The sequence below is a fragment of the Strigops habroptila genome, chromosome 20 (assembly GCF_004027225.2).
Source record: "Strigops habroptila isolate Jane chromosome 20, bStrHab1.2.pri, whole genome shotgun sequence".
In the NCBI taxonomy this organism is placed as follows: Eukaryota; Metazoa; Chordata; class Aves; order Psittaciformes; family Psittacidae; genus Strigops; species Strigops habroptila.
Genome location: NC_044296.2, coordinates 3,496,824 through 3,513,828, shown reverse-complemented (window position 1 = coordinate 3,513,828; position 17,005 = coordinate 3,496,824). Strand labels below are relative to the sequence as shown.

At 45.2% G+C, this 17,005-nt stretch overlaps 1 protein-coding gene across 1 annotated transcript in view; it reads left to right on the top strand.

Annotated features, from left to right (window-relative positions):
* LOC115618248 (fibrillin-2-like) overlaps positions 1-17,005 on the top strand; it is a 108,614-nt gene that overhangs the window by 18,071 nt on the left and 73,538 nt on the right. The window contains exons 3-6 of the mRNA XM_030509610.1: positions 327-409; positions 2,700-2,798; positions 7,218-7,313; positions 9,330-9,425. Coding sequence (XP_030365470.1) covers positions 327-409; positions 2,700-2,798; positions 7,218-7,313; positions 9,330-9,425 — 374 coding nt within the window. The remainder of the gene's footprint in view (positions 1-326; positions 410-2,699; positions 2,799-7,217; positions 7,314-9,329; positions 9,426-17,005) is intronic.

Below are 17,005 nucleotides of genomic sequence, written 5' to 3'. Positions count from 1 at the left end.
GCGGCGTCATGTCAGGGTCGACCTGGCTTTCCTTCAGTTCCTCACTCCTCCATATAGTCCTAAGAGAGTCACTGTAAGCTCAGAGCCCCAAAACATTCTGCACAGGGAGCTCAGAAGTCAGTTATTAACATAATGTATGGTGCTTCCTTTGGTGGGAAGCAAACGTGGCTTGTTCAAGCTCACAGTGAGGGAATGGGGTTTGGCAGAGAAATGTCCCACCAGAAGCTGTTTAACTGCTCTCCCACAGCGATGATACATGCTGAATTTATCCAATGCACTGCACAGAAACAGAGGGGAAAAAAAAAAAGATTGTTTTTAATTTTCAGACCCAATGTCTGTGGCTCGAGGTTCCATTCCTACTGCTGCCCCGGCTGGAAAACGCTGCCTGGAGGGAACCAGTGCATTGTCCGTGAGTATCCATTTTCCTGTTAAGGGCACCAAGGGAGCTAAATGCCATGTGGGAGGGAATGCATATCTCACACTTGAGCAGATGACACAACATTTCATAACCCACTGGTGCAGGAGCACCATTGCTGGGAGTTCTCATCTCTGTGATGAGATTAAACCAGGGTGGTTGCAACTGGTGCTACTTAGTGCCTGGCCTTTTATCTTCTGCCATGTTGCCACTGTGTTCCTTGTTGCTTCACAGTTTGTGTGCCTGCTTTAGAAGATTAGCCTCAAAGGAAAGCTGTTGGTGACTCCTGAGAAAGTCATTTTATTGCTGCTCGTTTAGATGCAATAATTCAGTTGGTTGCTAGAACAACAGCTAGATGCTGATATTGCAAATGTGATGTCATGGGACAGCATCTACAAGCAGGAATCTGCACCTTGGCCGTCCAAAGCAAGTTGCTGATTTAGATAAATCACACCTCTTTTGGAGTGGAGCATTATTGGATGCTCAAGTGCTGATAGACACCTATAAAATCCAACAAGGGGCTGATGTTCTTCATTTCTGTAGGCTAAAGGCATGAGCTATAGGGAGATGAAAGAGCCTGCCCTTAGGAGGATGGGAAATGCAAGTCAGCTCAGGAGTAAATGAATGAGATTCTCACTGGAGACCATAGGGGTGATTTTACCTGCATTCAGTCATGCTTCATACTGAAACACAGTAAACACACAATGTCCTGGAGGTATTAACAATAACCTGGACATACAAAATAGCAGATAGCACTATGGGATGCTCGTATCTCCCAGTATTTTAGCTTTCTGAATAAATCTTCTGCATTAGATCACACTTGGAATTGTATTTAATGTCCTTTTCCAAAACTTTCTGAAAGTAGTTGGCAGTGGGAGGAAAACAACAGGCTCCTCTAGTGGGATCTCCCAACAAATACAGGTCCCATATTTCAGAAGCAATTCCATCTTCAGAGTCAAAAACTCAGTCCCTCTGGGAGAGAAACACCTTGTGCTTCCTAATATAGAGCTATCTGGACAAAAGGTACAAAACTGAGCCCAGAGCTGCAGATACTCTCCTCTCAAATGAAATGGTGTCTGTTGTGTTATGAGTGATCACAAAATGGTTTGGTTTGGAAGGGACCTTAAAGCTCATCCAGTTCCAATCTGGATGTCCCACGGGCAGGGATATCTTCCACTAGAGCAGGTTGCTCAAAGCTCCATCCAGCATGGCCTGTGATGGGGACAGTTGCTGTATCCTGCACATAATGATTAGCCAGTCCCAGAGAATGGCATTTTATGCACTCAAAACAGAAGGGCAATGAAGAAGCCTTGTATCTCAGGAGTTAAATGCATCCAACTTCACCCCAGGTGATGGTAAGACATGAAGTTCTGCGCCCTCTGCTTTCTCCTAAGAGACAGGTAAACTCACATAATCCTCCTCACCATCCTTGGGACACGGGATGCTCTGCCAAGGATACAGGGCGTGAGTTGGATGCTGGCTGCAGCGAAGGGTTAAGGAACTCCCAGCCAAAGAGCTGCTCCGTGGCATGTGGGGTTAGCGACACTCAGGGCTGTCTGCTGACTTTTCTCATAACTAAACCATGCCATCTGGGCTGCAGGTCCTCAGGGGACTCTGGCTTGTAATTGTATTTATAAAACACACAGAGATGAGATACTTTCATGGGGCTCTAATAAAGGTTGTGCTTACACAGGTGGAACAATACTGCCAGCTATGCTCTTGGCTCCCATGGCACAGGAAAGGGAAGAGATTAGCAGGGGTCCCAGGCAAGAAGGGATGGGGATTGATATGAAGGCATCCTGCTGATGCATCTCTGGCTGACTCAGGCTCAGCCCCTCATTCCACAGGAGATGCATATCGGTAACAGTTCCCTCAATGCCAGACCACAGACTGCAAAATGCTTTGTGGAAACACACAAGTTGTAAGGAAAAGAACAACATGGCTTAGTGTGAACATCACTCGTCTCTGCCGAGGAACTTTTTTAGCAGGCAAAAGTAGAGAAATATATCTTCCCTATCCTCTGCTGGATGAAAAAGCAGTGTGGCAGCAGGACCAGCCACTGTCTGTGGTAAAAGGAAGAGGTGTCCAGGATCTCCCTGTGAACAAGTGGGTCCTTCCCACTGCTGGTCTGCCCAGAGTCCTCGAGAGGTGCCCCAGCTTCCTGCCCAGGTTCTTATTCTTACAAGAGATGAATTCACACCCTTTTAGCAGCCAAAGCCGTGTCTGTGAGCAAGTTCACAGACTAGCACTTTGCGCTCATCACTGTGTCCTTCTCTTCCTCCAGCAATTTGCAGGAATTCTTGTGGCGATGGGTTTTGTTCACGGCCAAACATGTGTACATGCTCCAATGGACAGCTTTCTCCCAACTGTGGCTCAGCTGGAGGTAAGAACATTGCTGGTGATTCTCCTCTCTGGAGTAGTTCTGTGCTCTCTTAACAATTTCCCGGTCACAATGAAAGGAAACGTCTGTGCATCTCTGAAATAGTTTGTGTTTTGGCAGCCGGGTTCTAATCTGAATTGTGTGTAGTAGTCAGAAAATCTCATTTCTTGTGGCCCTTTTACTAAGGGTCCTCACTTCCCCTGATACCTGGAGTAAACTGCTTGCAATTTCTGCTACCTTGGTATGAGGAATCCTACAGGATGCAGCTTAGAAACCACAGCAAATAGCGACACTGCTGCCATAGAGTCCATCCATCCCTGGCTGTTCTTTGAAGTGGAATGAAATCTGTCACTGCTCTTGGGAACCAAATAAATATTCTTTTTTTCCCAATGGAAAAATTATTCAGCTTTTCCTGGGCTGGGATTTGGATGTCAGGGAGAATTGCCCAGCGTTTTTAGCGAACTGCAGTGATGCGATGAGGTCCCGCACTGGCAGAGTTGGGAATGCAGAAACTGCCTTGCCCCTTTTTCTGCTTTCTTCTCCCAGCTTGGACCTGAGAAGTTCTGGGAAGAGGACTGGTTTAGGTCTCTGAGTAACTCAGAGCGACAGGCACGTATCCAGAAAGCAATTCCCATATCCCTCTGGTAACCCCTGCATATTCAATACCAGATCCTGTTTGCAACCACTCTGTTACCCTGCAGCACATGGTTCTGCACAGAAAACACTCCTGCTCGAGGCTAAATCCTGAGAGCTAATGATCTTGTGTACTTTCTGGAAGGGAATTATTGCTCCTTTGGGCCCCCTTTTGCATTGTATTGCTGAAAAGACCTGGGAATTATGTAGACACCAGTCTGGGTATGAGTCAATAGTCATGTAACAGAGGTTGATTGCCACAAGTTGCTGCTGGAGATGTTCAAGCTTGGGATCTTCAGACATGAAGACAATTTTCTTGGAGGGTGGTGCAGTGCTGGGAAGGGTAACCAGAGCTGGTTACACCCTCCTTGGGGGGTTTAGACTTAGAGAGACAAAGCCATAGCCAGCCTGATGTGCAAGCCCTTCCACCCAAGCCCCTGTAAGCCAGCACAGAGACCCACCTGGGTCGATGCAGGCTACAGGTCTGCCCAAAAGGGCTTCAACTGTTTGTAAAGTGAGAGCAGTGTGTGGATGGGGGCTGGCCATCTAGATCCCCAAATGTGAGTGACCAAATCCTGGGTGACCATTTGCACCTGACTATACAAGCAGTTCACGCATACATGGTGACACTACTCAAACACACCAGCCAAAGAGTAAAATCAGAGCTGTGGTACAGAATTGTTTTAAGAATGGATTTTGCTAGTGCCCTATGTAAAAGGTAGAAATTCAGAAGATTTTAGTGTCTTCTAAGGTCTCAGATGGGTGTTTCTAGAGACAACCCAGAAATTTATTTCCCGTTATTGCCCATCTGTAGACAAGCTATTGTTACTAAAGTGACTTGGAGGCATCTGACTGAAGGCCAGAGCCCCCCCCCAACCCCAGATTCAGGGTGTGACTCAAAGAAGGAAATTCCCAGAAGCTGATTCCAAAGTGCCACGTTGTGCTCCAGCCCTGCAGATGTCCCAGCAAGTGCTCAGCACTAGAACCCATGTGTGTGTGCTGCTCTTGCAGACCTTCCCCATGTCTTTGCTGAGAGGAAGGTGCTGAAGACACACAAGTTTCTGGAGTGAGGGTCCATATGTTAGCAATCACACAGGAATGCAAAGAATGCTGTAAGCAGTATCTACATTTGGGCACAGACCTGGCATTCCCCTGAGCCTGGGCTGGATTTCAGCATGCACTGGAGGTGGGGGTAGGTTCCTCTGCAGGGGCTTCATCAAATCTGGCATTCATTGTGGGGATGTTTGGATCTGTATTTATCATGAATGCTTCAGGGAGGTAAAGCAGACAAATCGTGCATTCCAGAGGCAATAAAAGCCACTCTGCCTCTCTCTGTCATAACAAAAAGCTTGGTTTCCTACTTTGGGGAGTAAAGATATTTTAGGAGTCATTTGCAAGTGACTGTTTAGATAGTAGTAGTCAGTAAGCAGAGAGAAAACCTGCCTGGAAACTCCAGTGCTGATGGTGGCAGAGCAGCTGTAGCCACTGGTCCTTTAAAATCAATTGTAGAACTGATCCAATCTAATCCTGGGAAAAGTTAACCAGGGTGAGCTGTCGTTTTCTTTTTTCCTAGGACTTTGGTCTCTTCTACCCTAGAAAATCCTGACAAAGCAGAACAGGCCTTTAAATTCTTAGTTGGAAGATGTTCTTCTGCATGGGGTTCTAACAGTGCCAGCCTTGGAGACAAGTCAGAAGGTGATGGGACCTCAGGGCTTTGGGGATCATGGCAGAAGAAAGGGACCTGCTTTGTGCAGTAGTCTTTGCTGCTTAGTTGGAAAGTTTCTGGATGAGCATCACAGTTCTTCTTATGTCAGACCCTGAAGTCCCACTAAACCTTTCCCCTTGCTGAGTGCATTGAATATGAGGCTCAGGATGCTGTGTAGGGAAGAGTCGTGACAGACGTACAGCTCTGACAGACAGACAGTTCCTAACTACCTCTGTCTCTGGGCAGCCCTCCCAGATTTGCTCTATGTAATTGTTTTCCCAGGGCTGATTAATTGTAGGGAGCACTGTAGGGGAAGCATGTGCTGGAAACTGCCTTTTCCAGAGAGACTGGTCTCATGTCTGACAATCTGGGCAATGCTTTGAAGCCTCCAGCTTAGTTTCCTTAATCATTAAGCTTTCATCTAAATTTGGCCTGATCTCTGGCCATAGAGCAATAGGAAGAGTAGTAGACATCATGACTAATTCAAACCACACCAGCAATGCATGGATTAAATGTACAGCACATGTGCTGAGCATTCTGAATGCAAAGCTCCGAGTCTTCCCATTCCACTCCTCCTTCCTTTCAGGCTTCCTATGAACAAGGCATCAACCATATATTATCCCTATTGGACACTTGTCCTACTACCTTTTGGACAGACATTTCACTTGCACTGGCCCCAACTCTTCTCTGCTTGGAACAGAGAAGACACAAGCCACAGCTGACCATCTACTCACATGTGCACTCTCCTTCTTCAAGCTGCCAAGTCAGGGCCCCTCCTATCCCTGGCAGGCATGAGGTGGTACATGCTGGAAACCAGTTTTCATGTAACTTGCTATAACCTCAGGCACTTGCAGTTTGAGTTGTCACGTCTTACAAAGGAAGAATGCATTGTTCCAGGTGATTCAGGGAAGATCGAAAGCTCTTTGACCTGTATTTGTAACTCAATGTTTAGCAGTTAAGCCCCATTTTTGGGCTCTTCTAAATACCACATGACTTAAATATTGAATAGTGATGAAACAGTTAAGCCAATACTGGCTTTGTATCTACATCAGTATAAAACTTCCCAGTTTATTTATTGCTATTGTTTTCCTACAGTGCGTTAGTCACATTCAAGTGTGGCATAATCCAGTGTGAAAGCTGAACTCTCACATAGCAAGAAGATTAGATGATACATGCTTTTTCTTTTCAGATTTCTTAAAAAACCCCCTTGTATTAAATGAATTGCACCATAGTAATAGCAATTAGGCTACATAGTAATCATAAAAGGAAGAGAAGTATCTTAAAAGTCGATGCTTTCCCTCCACCAAAGAAATTCTATTCCCCCAAACATCTCATAGGTCTTTTACTATGATGGCGTTTAAAAGATCAGACAGCCCAGAATGTGAAAAGTGTGTTTTTAAAATGGGGCAACAATCCAAAAGGATAATAAAAAGGGTATGAAAATACTTGAAAAATATAGTATCCTGAAAGAAAGAATTGTTTAGAATGGCAGAGTTATGAAAGAAAGGAGGAGGTACCAGGAACTGTGCCCTCACTCACATTCACACGAGCTCTGGTGTCCTGTAGAAAGGGCAAAGCTGCAGATGTTTAACTGGGGTAGATTCCTTAACAAAGCAAAATGATGAGTTTCTGCGGAATGAGGTCTGTTTATATGACTCTAAAAGCTGTTTGCTGTAAGAGGACAATGCTACCTTGCCCTGTATGGGATGAACTTGAAGCACATCCTCTGAATTGCTCCTGGTTTCCCACTGCCCATAGCGCTCATGGGTTTTCCCTTTCTGAACAGTAACAGGTAAAGGAAGAATAAAACATCTTACACCTAGGGAATAAAGAACAGACTCTGGTGTTTACTTTTGCAACTGTACCTCAGTAAAAGTGTAAGCCTTTAACTACACTGTGGGCTCGCATCCTACCATGTGAAGTCAGCAGTCTCTCTGCTTAACTTGAAAGAACTGGCCACTTACCATCACCCTTAGATTCTGCACTGAGACCAGAAAGTTTTGAACATCCATATGTGTGAGGTGTTCACCTCCCATCACAATTTGTTGCATCATTGTGTAATGTTTCCCTGCTCTTCCCCACAGTCCAAACCTGCAACGTGAGGTGCATGAATGGTGGGAGCTGCAATGAGGAGTCCTGCCTCTGCCAGAAAGGCTACACTGGAACGTACTGTGGACAACGTAAGTACCTGCAAGTCCTGCTGGTGAGCTGGAGGGCAAGGGTGGATCCATGCAGCTTCATGACCAGAGAGGTCACCTTGCACACACTGATGTGCTCTTTGGTGGCATCACTATATCCTTCTGTCCATTGGAATCTCAGTCTGCTCTCCTTAGGGGATGTAGTTACAGACATAGACATATTAGATGTAATCTGACTGTACATATATACGTACACATAAATATAGATACAAATATATATGTATATTAGATATAATTTCTCTGTAAATAGTTTTAGATAAACAGCATGTTCTCTGGGAATGGACTTTTTGTGGGAGATCTTCATGTTAGCTCAATGCTTTCAATTAGAAGGACAACAATAAAAAATACAAACCAACCAATACTTTTTGATTATAAATTGCTCCTGCTTGCATTTGGGAGGTTGAATTTTTAGTTCTGTTATTTGACAACACTGACTTTGTATACGGGAACCTCAGTGTAGTAACTGAAAGACATTTTGCAGCACTTTATGGTTTGGTTTTCTGTTTTGTCAAAACACTTCTACCTTTCATAGGGAGAAATTGAATTTCCCCCCTAGTTTCCTATGAAAGATATTTGGCAATTTTAAATCATTATAGAAGTAGCAACCAAACAACTTGGGTGCCATCTTTAGTAAATGTCTAGTAAGCAAGTGTGCACAATAGTTCTGAAAGAATCTCTGAGCAAATGGAGTTTTCCAGGGAAATTTCAAATCCCTGCCTCCGTGTGAGAATTGCTAAGGTTCTCAGTGAAGTCTGTAAGTTAAAGCTGGGCAAACCACCATATTTCCCCTAAACTTCTCCTCAGCTATGACTGATTCATTTTTTGCTGCAGCTTTCCAAACAGTTCAACTCCAGGCAGACACACCATATGGAAAATCTCATTCTGAACAGCTCAAGCTTGGGAAAATTATAAGTAACAGCAACCCTGGGCTTAGAATGGAACGTGCTAGGCAACCTTAATTATGTGCTGCTACCAGCTCCACCTATAATATCCTCAGTAGAGTTTTCATAATGGTTCAGATATTGGCAAGACATCACTGACAGGGTGGGGAACAATGGAGAGTCCCACTGGCAGCATCCCAGAGAGCAGAATTTGGCTTCTTCGGCTCTAAGATGAGTGTAGTCTTTGAAGGCTTGGAAATGCAGCTGTACCTGGCCTCTGCTGCTCAGAGCTTGGCACTAGACCAGGCAGGGCCATGCTGAGGTGCTGTGGACCTCAACTTTCATGAGAGTCTATTCTTCTCTTCTACAATATGCTAATGGTGTTGTTGGGCAACTGACTAGCTCAGAGAGTGAAGTTCTCTGTAGGAACTTCAGGAAGTGTCATAATACTACTCCTCTCATTAGTCATTACAGCTTCTGAGATTTGAATAGGTCAATGGCATCTGTCACAACCAGCAATTGCTCGTGGCACCTGCAGAAGTGTTTCTACATCTTGCTCAATGAGCTTAGCCCCGGCCCAGGACCTAAGCAGCAACCTGCTCCTTAGACTTCAGTCCTAGAAGGTTGACTGCAGTTTCTCAGCTAAGGGTAGCAGGTCTAATTTGAAGTCAGTGAATACTTGTGTGCTGGTCAGACTTGTTCCTCTTTGCTTTGGGTATGTGGGATTAACAAGGTTCCTCTCCTCACATTTCACCTCTGTCATACGTTAAACATTTGCCTTTATGCAGTTTCTCATTTGTATCAGTTCATCTTGACCTTGGCATTTAAGTCACAATGCTGACCTGAATGAACTGACATTCCAATGCGCAGGAAATCCTCTCAAGTGAAATAAGAGTTTATAGCCTTTTTATTAATGGGTTCATTCAGAAACAGGAAGTAATTTTCCAGGGAAGAAAAATATCAGGCTTTTCGCTATATGTTCCCTGCTTGGAGGAGCCTCTTGATGGGTGAACAACACAAAGTAGGTGATATTCCAAGTCCTGCCAGCACCACATGTCTCACACTGGGGTCTCACTAAGACCAAGAATCACTGATTTCTTTTTCCACTTCAAAACAGCTGTCTGTGAAAACGGCTGTCAGAATGGAGGTCGATGCATTGGGCCAAACCGTTGTGCTTGTGTCTATGGATTCACCGGTCCCCAGTGTGAGAGAGGTAAGGAACACGTTTGCATGATACTCTGACTGACAGGGCATAGGATGAGGGGTGGTATATTTAAGGATGTGCATTAAAGATAGTCAATTTTATGTGAATTTCTGCTCAATTCCTCTGCCTGATTGCATAGCCTCTAACGACAACCTCATGCCCAAAGTGCTCCCTGAGATCCCTGGTTATGTGTCTCTGGATCCTCCTCTCCACATGTGGCCCTTGTAGCTAATTCTAAACCCTATGCTAGGTACAAAAAGGGTATTTTTCTCTTGGGCATTTGCCTCTTTCCTGTCTTGGTAACCTGGGAGTGCCTTAGAGATGCCAGGAAGCCTCTTACCACAGCATTCTCATGAAGGGAAGGTGGCACCATCAGTCCTAGAAACTAAGAGAGAAGGGAAAAGAAACATAAGCTCCACCAGCTCCATGTCCCTCTTGTGCTGTTGCCCCAGAGCTGGATCAGGACTGCAGGGGGGGTCTCCCCAGAGCACAGCAGAGGGGCAGGATCCCCTCCCTGACCTGCTGCTCACACTCTGGGGATGCAGCCCAGCACACGGGGGGGTTCTGGGCTCAAGCGCACACTGAAGCCGGGTCATGGGGAGCTTCTCATTGACCAACACCCCCAAGTCCTTCTCCTCAGGGCTGCGTTTCATTCTACCCTTTGCAAAATCGTTTTTATGGTTTAGTGCTATATTTACTTGAAAAACATTGAAAATTATGACCAGAAGTTAACTTTTTCCATGACAGAACCTTATTTTAGTAAAAATGTTTTGAAGGGAACTGTAAGCCAACTCTGGTTTATTATAAACCTCATGCGGTTCGATGCCAGCTGCTCCTCCACTATGAAACAGCTCCACTGAGAAACACAGTTTTTACCAGCTAAGAATATGGCTCTTAGTGACATGTGGCTTTGCTGTAGTTCATCCAGCCAGTGTGTGCTTGAGTAGATCAGGTTTACATTTGGGTGGTGTGGGTATGACTGAGGTTTTGGCTGAGACATGAAATTTCTCCCTTTCCTGTTGGCTTAGATGGACATCTCACAACACTGCTCTGATATGATTTTTGGCAAGGGTCAGAGTGGCAGAGAGCAGAAATGAAACTGAAACACGAAGCCAATGTGCAGACTCCCAGAATTAAGATCAAAGCACCCTGGAAATACTCTGTTTTTCTAGCCTCTCACTTTCTCAAGATTGGGCTAATTCTGTTTAACTTCGTGTCCAAGGATTGGACTGTTCTTGCCTTTAATGTTTTTTTTTCCAAGTTGGGGATTCTTGGCAACATGATTTAGAGAGTGAGATAGGAATAACAGTTGGTTTCTGGTAGCCCAGGCATCAGTCAGCCCTGCTTGAATAGCAGCCAGCAGAAATAGGCAGAGCTCAACATAGCTGTGCAATGTTCCTTGGGTTGCAAAAGTATCTACTGAACCTAATGGTGCAGGTGCCCCATAAAAGGCCTCTGCTGTGGTTTGAGCCTCACATTTATTGGCTGCAGAGAAGGGAAAGCTCTTTAAAAGCCTCCACACACATTTACTGAAGTAACCTTTCATTGTTCCAAGCTCCTTCTTTGTGCTCTCCTGCAAACACAGATATCGGTTGAGCACTGCAGTTATATATTCTTTAAGCCCTCTCCTTGCCTTTTTCTAGCATGCACACACGTGCACATGCAGATAAGCATTGCTTTAGTTATGGAAGGGTATTATGATAACAGCCTTTCTCTTTTCAAGGCTCTGCCTTGCAAGATTCCTTCTCCTGAACCCACGCTCCAGGGCTGTGTCTGCAGAGCTTTCTTTTTGTCTTGCTCCCAGGGGTCTGAAGTATTGAGGTTTGTAAATCGACACAGACATTGGCTGTATTTGGAAAGAAAGCTGGAAATTTCTAAACGAAACTTCTGAATACAGCAATGCCAAGAAGGAGTGAAAAATCCCAACTGTCCTGACTTTGTATGTGTGGTAGTGGAGGGGTTAGGAGAGAGAGTAGAAGAGGCAGGGAAAGAAGGGGTCTGAGCAGAGGCAGACTTTGGAGACATCTTGTAATGTATAAAATTCTTTAAATAAAGAGAGCATTTTTACAAAGCCTTTAGAGATTTGGGTTAGTCCAGACTTGTACTAAGAGACAAAACAAGCTCTCCAGCTGTGTATACACGGGTCTTCCTTGCCAAGACAAACAGCGCGCTTTTGCTTTGCTAAGAGATGTTAAAAGTTACACTTTTCAAAGAGGCTTCTGGCTGGGCAGTTTGGGAGTTTGCAGCCAGGTGAGATGGTTGTGACTGACCTACGAAGAATAATTAGTGTGACAGCGAAGAACTTAACCCTTCCAAGGAGAAAGTTTAGTCCTGCTCCATCTCCAGGCCTGTTAGGATGAAGTCCCTAAGCACCAGACTTACTGGAGACAGGACCACTGTTGACTTTCTGTTGAGTTTCTCCATTTAAAGCAGCCGTGGTATTTGACATGTTTACAAGCATCCTTGGGAGTCTCCAGTAACAGGAGACTCAAGTAGCAGGCTTGGAAGGAACATGGATCATCTATAGCTCCATCTATAGCTCTGAGTCTCGTTCCAAAAGATTTTTCCGAAGAAAGATTAATTCAAAGCAAAGCTTGAAACCCACTGGCTTCATATGTAGGAAGAACCACCATGCTATGGGAGCATCACCACATCATCCATGCATGGCTGGGTATGTGGCTGAGTACTCTCGAAATTCCTTGGTTTCCTGCCTGCATCTCAGTGGGCAGAGAGCTTTTGTGAATCGTAGAATGGTTTGGGTTGGAAGGGACCTTGAAGATCATCTGCTTCTAGTCCAGGACATGGTTGGTTTCTGGGCTGCAAGCGCACACTGCCAGGGCATGGGGAGCTCCTTGTCAACCAATGTAAGGAAAAAAGTGATGCCAGTTACTGTCCAGTGAGGCATCATTCACCTTCCTCCTTCCCACACAGAGTAGCTGCTGTGCTGTTTCTCATGGGGGCACCATTGCTAATGACTGAATGCATCGTGCTGGCATTAGGCAATATGGATCACTTGCACCCAAGGCTCTGTCTACAGAGCACAAAGAAAATGACAGGTAGTTTAAGCTGGAAAGAAAGCAGAGATAACGTGATATGTACAGACATTTCCCTCAGTACTTTGCTGTGAGATGTCTACTGATAGGAGCCAGCTGGGATGGCAGATCAGACCACAGTCAGCCTGTAGAAGAGAGGACGTGTTGTAGGATCCACCTCTCTTACTGAAATGGGGCAGTTGGTTTGAATCACAGCTGGGTAATGTGCAGGCACTGACTTTAGGATGAGAGTATACAGAGGAGTGATCTGTTCTGCCACACACATATGGACTATGGACTTGTCTACAGTGGCAAGCAGTGGAGAACGTGCCAGTCATCTGTGTTGATGAAGAGAAGGGATTCAAACCCCACAAATCAATCCGATTGCAGATTTACTTAGAGTTTTAGTTTTCCTTTATTTTGCTATAACCCTAAAATGAGATAATTTTCCTTTGAAACTGTAATAAACTACATTCCTGAATGCTAAGCAACAGCTTCTGCTGCCATGCACTCAACAAGCTGCATGTTCAACAGTTCAGGGCTCCAGTAAGAGGCTGCTTTGTAATAGAAGCAATCTAACTAACTTCACACTTCATTCAGGAAATACTCCACTTCAGAGGTAAATACCTTAATAGCTGGGTACTCAGAAAATCTTACCATCATTTCCTCTCTCTACTTGACATCTTCAGGGATGAAGAACTAGAGAATATATTGTATAACCCCAGCAGCCTTTGGTAACATGAACTCACATTACATCAGTGTTGGAGGAAAAGCTGCAGTACAGAAAAAATGAATCTGTGGGGAGAGAGGCCACTTCTTTTTTTTTCAATGATTTTACAGAAAAATGAGACATTTTGATGTCATGTCTCTGATCTCACCCTTCTTCAAGTATGAAAAAATGGTTGTAAAAAGTGACAATGTTTGTCTCAGGTGAAGGTGGGGAAGCTCCTCCTGTGTTCCAAGGATGAGGTGGAATTGGGTTTTCTTTCCATCCAAGTGCTGAGGTCTTCACTGTGGATGCCAGCTGCTGCCTCGCATGAAAGGAAGTCTTCTTTTCCTTTGGAAAATCAGATTTTTAGAGTAACTTTCTTGATCTTTGTGGAGATTGTGGTTCCTCTGGTTTGTCTGGTTCACAAGGCTCTTGCTATGTCTGCATGTTCTCTTCCTCTTAATGGTGCAATGTTTCCAGCAGTTTAACCAACAAACTCATGGGGTGATGTTCTTCAGTACAAACGCTGAGCTGAAAGCCAGCTGTGCTTCTGAAGCCTCGCATGGTTGTTCCCAAGTCCCATATCCCATGAGAGCCTTGGAAGGGATTGTGTCCATGTAAAGACGATAGCAAACTTCAAACTGGCATCCAGTATCTGAGTTCTGGATCTTCATTAGCCAGTACAAGCAAACAAAGCCCCATCACTGAATAGAGAGTTTCAAACACGTGAACAAAAGCAAGGATGAGAGCCACAGCAGATCGTAGATGTGCAATATCTGTGAAAAAGGCAGCGAGTCTCTCCTGTTCTTCCACAATCCTCACTGCAGGACTGTTCTCTTTCCAAAACCATACCCAGGGTTGGGTTGGTTTTAAGTGAAAATGCTCCCAAACAGCAGCTTCTCAGCAGCAGAATCCATTTCTTTCAACAATTCACAGCTGTTTTCAAGAGAGCCTCATTTCTGTTATTTCTTTCCAAATGCCTCAAGGACTGTCAGCCACTGAGCAAGGAGGACACAGGCTTTCAAAAACTGCCTCCTTAGACATGACAAAGAGGAAGTCTGGACCTTGATCCCATCCCATGGCAGAGCCTTCGTCGGTCTCCTTGTGGCATGTCTCCAGATGAAGCCACAGCAGCAGTCAGTGAAGAGCAGATCATGTTCTGCATGTCCAGTGCTTCTCCAAAAGCACTGTAAAGCATCAGGACATTGGGATATAAACCACAGTGGGTAAAAGCAGGTCCCAAGCATGAACAAGACATAGTACAAGACATAGTACCTTTTACTTTAAAGCTGTTGCTATCTGCATCCGTTTTCTTCCTGCAGCTCCATCATTCTGCTTATAAAAAGATTTATCTTGATATATTTTAGCATGTGCGTAACACGAGGATCTCCTCTGATGTGCACTCGGGGAGGATTTCTGTAGCTCCATAATATGTCTGTGTCTGTAGATTCACCAAAGTTTCAAAAGGAATTTGATGTTTTTGGGGTGTTTTTTTGGGGAGAGCTTGTGAACCCAGAGCTCCTTATAACTCCTACAGTTCCAGTCCTGGAAGAAATCTCAGTTAACAGTGAGTCAAACTAATGCAAGTCCCCATATTAGCATGTTTTACTATGCTGTATCCATTTCTCAAAGATGCTTACTGTGTAGGACTATAGTTCCTCTCATCCTCATTTCATTTGATATCTGTTAGTCTAATGCCACTCATCCATTGTCCTGAAATATTTAAGCACTAGAAGAATTGCATAAGGACGCTGAGGATTTTTATAGAATCCCAGACTGGTTTGTGTTGGAAGGGACCCTAAAGCTCCTCCAGTTCCAACCCCTGCCACGGGCAGGGACACCTTCCACTAGAGCAGGTTGCTCCAAGCCCCTGTGTCCAACCTGGCCTTGAACACTGCCAGGGATGGGGCAGCCACAGCTTCTCTGGGCTCCCTCTGCCAGCACCTCAGCACCCTCACAGGGAAGAACTTCTTCCTTATATCTAACCTGAACTTCCCCTGTTTCAGTTTGAACCCATCACCCCTTGTCCTATCACTACAGTCCCTGATGAAGGTCCCTCTCCAGCATCCTTGTAGCCCCCTTCAGACACTGGAAGCTGCTCTGAGGTCTCCACGCAGCTTCTCTTCTCCTGGGGCTGAACAGCCCCAATGTTCTCAGCCTGTCTTTATACAGGAGGTGCTCCAGCCCTTGATCATCCTCATGGCCTTCTCTGTACTTGCTCCAACAGCTCCATGTCCTTCTTATGCTGAGGACACCAGAATTGCACACAGTGCTGCAAGCGGGGTCGCAGGAGAGCAGAGTGGAGGGGCAGGATCACCTCCTTTGACCTGCTGCTCATGCTGCTTTTGGTGCAGCAGGATAAGGTTGGCTATATCTGTAAGTGATTAAGAGCAATTTACATAAATCTTGGTTAGGTCTAATTCTGGTAGTCAGTTTTGTTCAAAGGAAAGAGAAATCCACAGTGATCTCTAGTGTTCCCTCCAGCCGTAGCTTTTCTAGTGACAGCCATCCCCTGCCATCTATAAACAGAATACATGATCCAAAACACCATCTTGTAACATACAGATGGATGCTTGTGAGTGGCTAAGCATAAACTGCATTTTAATCCACTCAGATTTCCAGATGGTGGGAATATTGCAGAATACCCTATTATTCTTGCTTGTGAAGCGTCTCCAACCCCCCTCCTGAGATGACTGAAGAATGGCTTTGTCTCAGCTTTTCTGTTTCCTCTTCATAATGATTTTTCCCCCCCCCTCAAAATATTCCGTCTAATTTGGAGGCTTAGGAGAAAGGAAACAGCCACACAGGATGTGTCTGAGCCCCCTGGGTGCATGCAAAAGCCATAGCAGGAAGCAGGCAGCAGTAATGTGGTCCCTTTGCTCACTCCTCTCTAACCCAGGTCACAGACCTGAACTCCAAAATACTGCTCCCAGTGAAGTAGTTGGGAGGGATTTATGGAGTTCAAACCCTCAGCTGGAAACTCCCCCAGAGCCCAGGCACACAAAAGCATACATCATGCTAACAAGAAAGGGACCACAAACAGTTCATGGGAATTCAATGCTCTCTGGGATAACTCAGAAAGGGTTTTAATCTCAGCCTTTGCATTGCAGATGAAGATCCATCAAAAACCTCTCTTCCATACAACCTCTGGCTGTGCCTGAGGTCCGTGTACATTGTAAACTGAGCCCAAATCCAGCTCTTCTGAAGGAAGAGCAACACACAGTCCCAGAGGAATGGAGAGATCCCCAAATCATAGACTGAGATGTGGCTCCTGAGACCAAGCTGGAGTTTGCTTTTCCTTACTGTCCCCATGCGTCCCCTGAGCTTCAAGGCTGTCCCAGGGTGTCGTGAATTCTTACTAATTCCTTGGATTTCAATTCTCTGGGCTAGGAAGAAGGCAGGGACAGCACTGGCTGTGCTGGGTCCTTTCTGCCATGCCCACTCCAAGCCACCTGGGCACTTGCTGAACACTCAGCAAGCCCTTCTTCCTATCAGTTCCAGATTAATCTTGATATTCCTTCAACCAAAACTCTTCTGAAGGAATGCTATTGGCATTTCCCACCCCCCAGATGAGCTTTTTAATAAAAGGATGTGTTTATTAAGAGATTTCTCATCTTTGTAAGAAACCAGGTGTTCAGCTGATCTTTCCTAGTGCTCTGCTAATACAGATGTTAAGACATAAAGCAGAGCATGTAGCTGAGATATGTGGTGGAGCTCCTTCTCCTCAGCCTGCCTCCGAAGGTGAGGCATAAGCTTCCATTTCTCTACACTGTGGTGGAAAAAGCATTTTGAGAACTGTTGTCCAAAGAGCTCTGGCATCTACTGCTCTGACTTGCCTGCCTTTATGT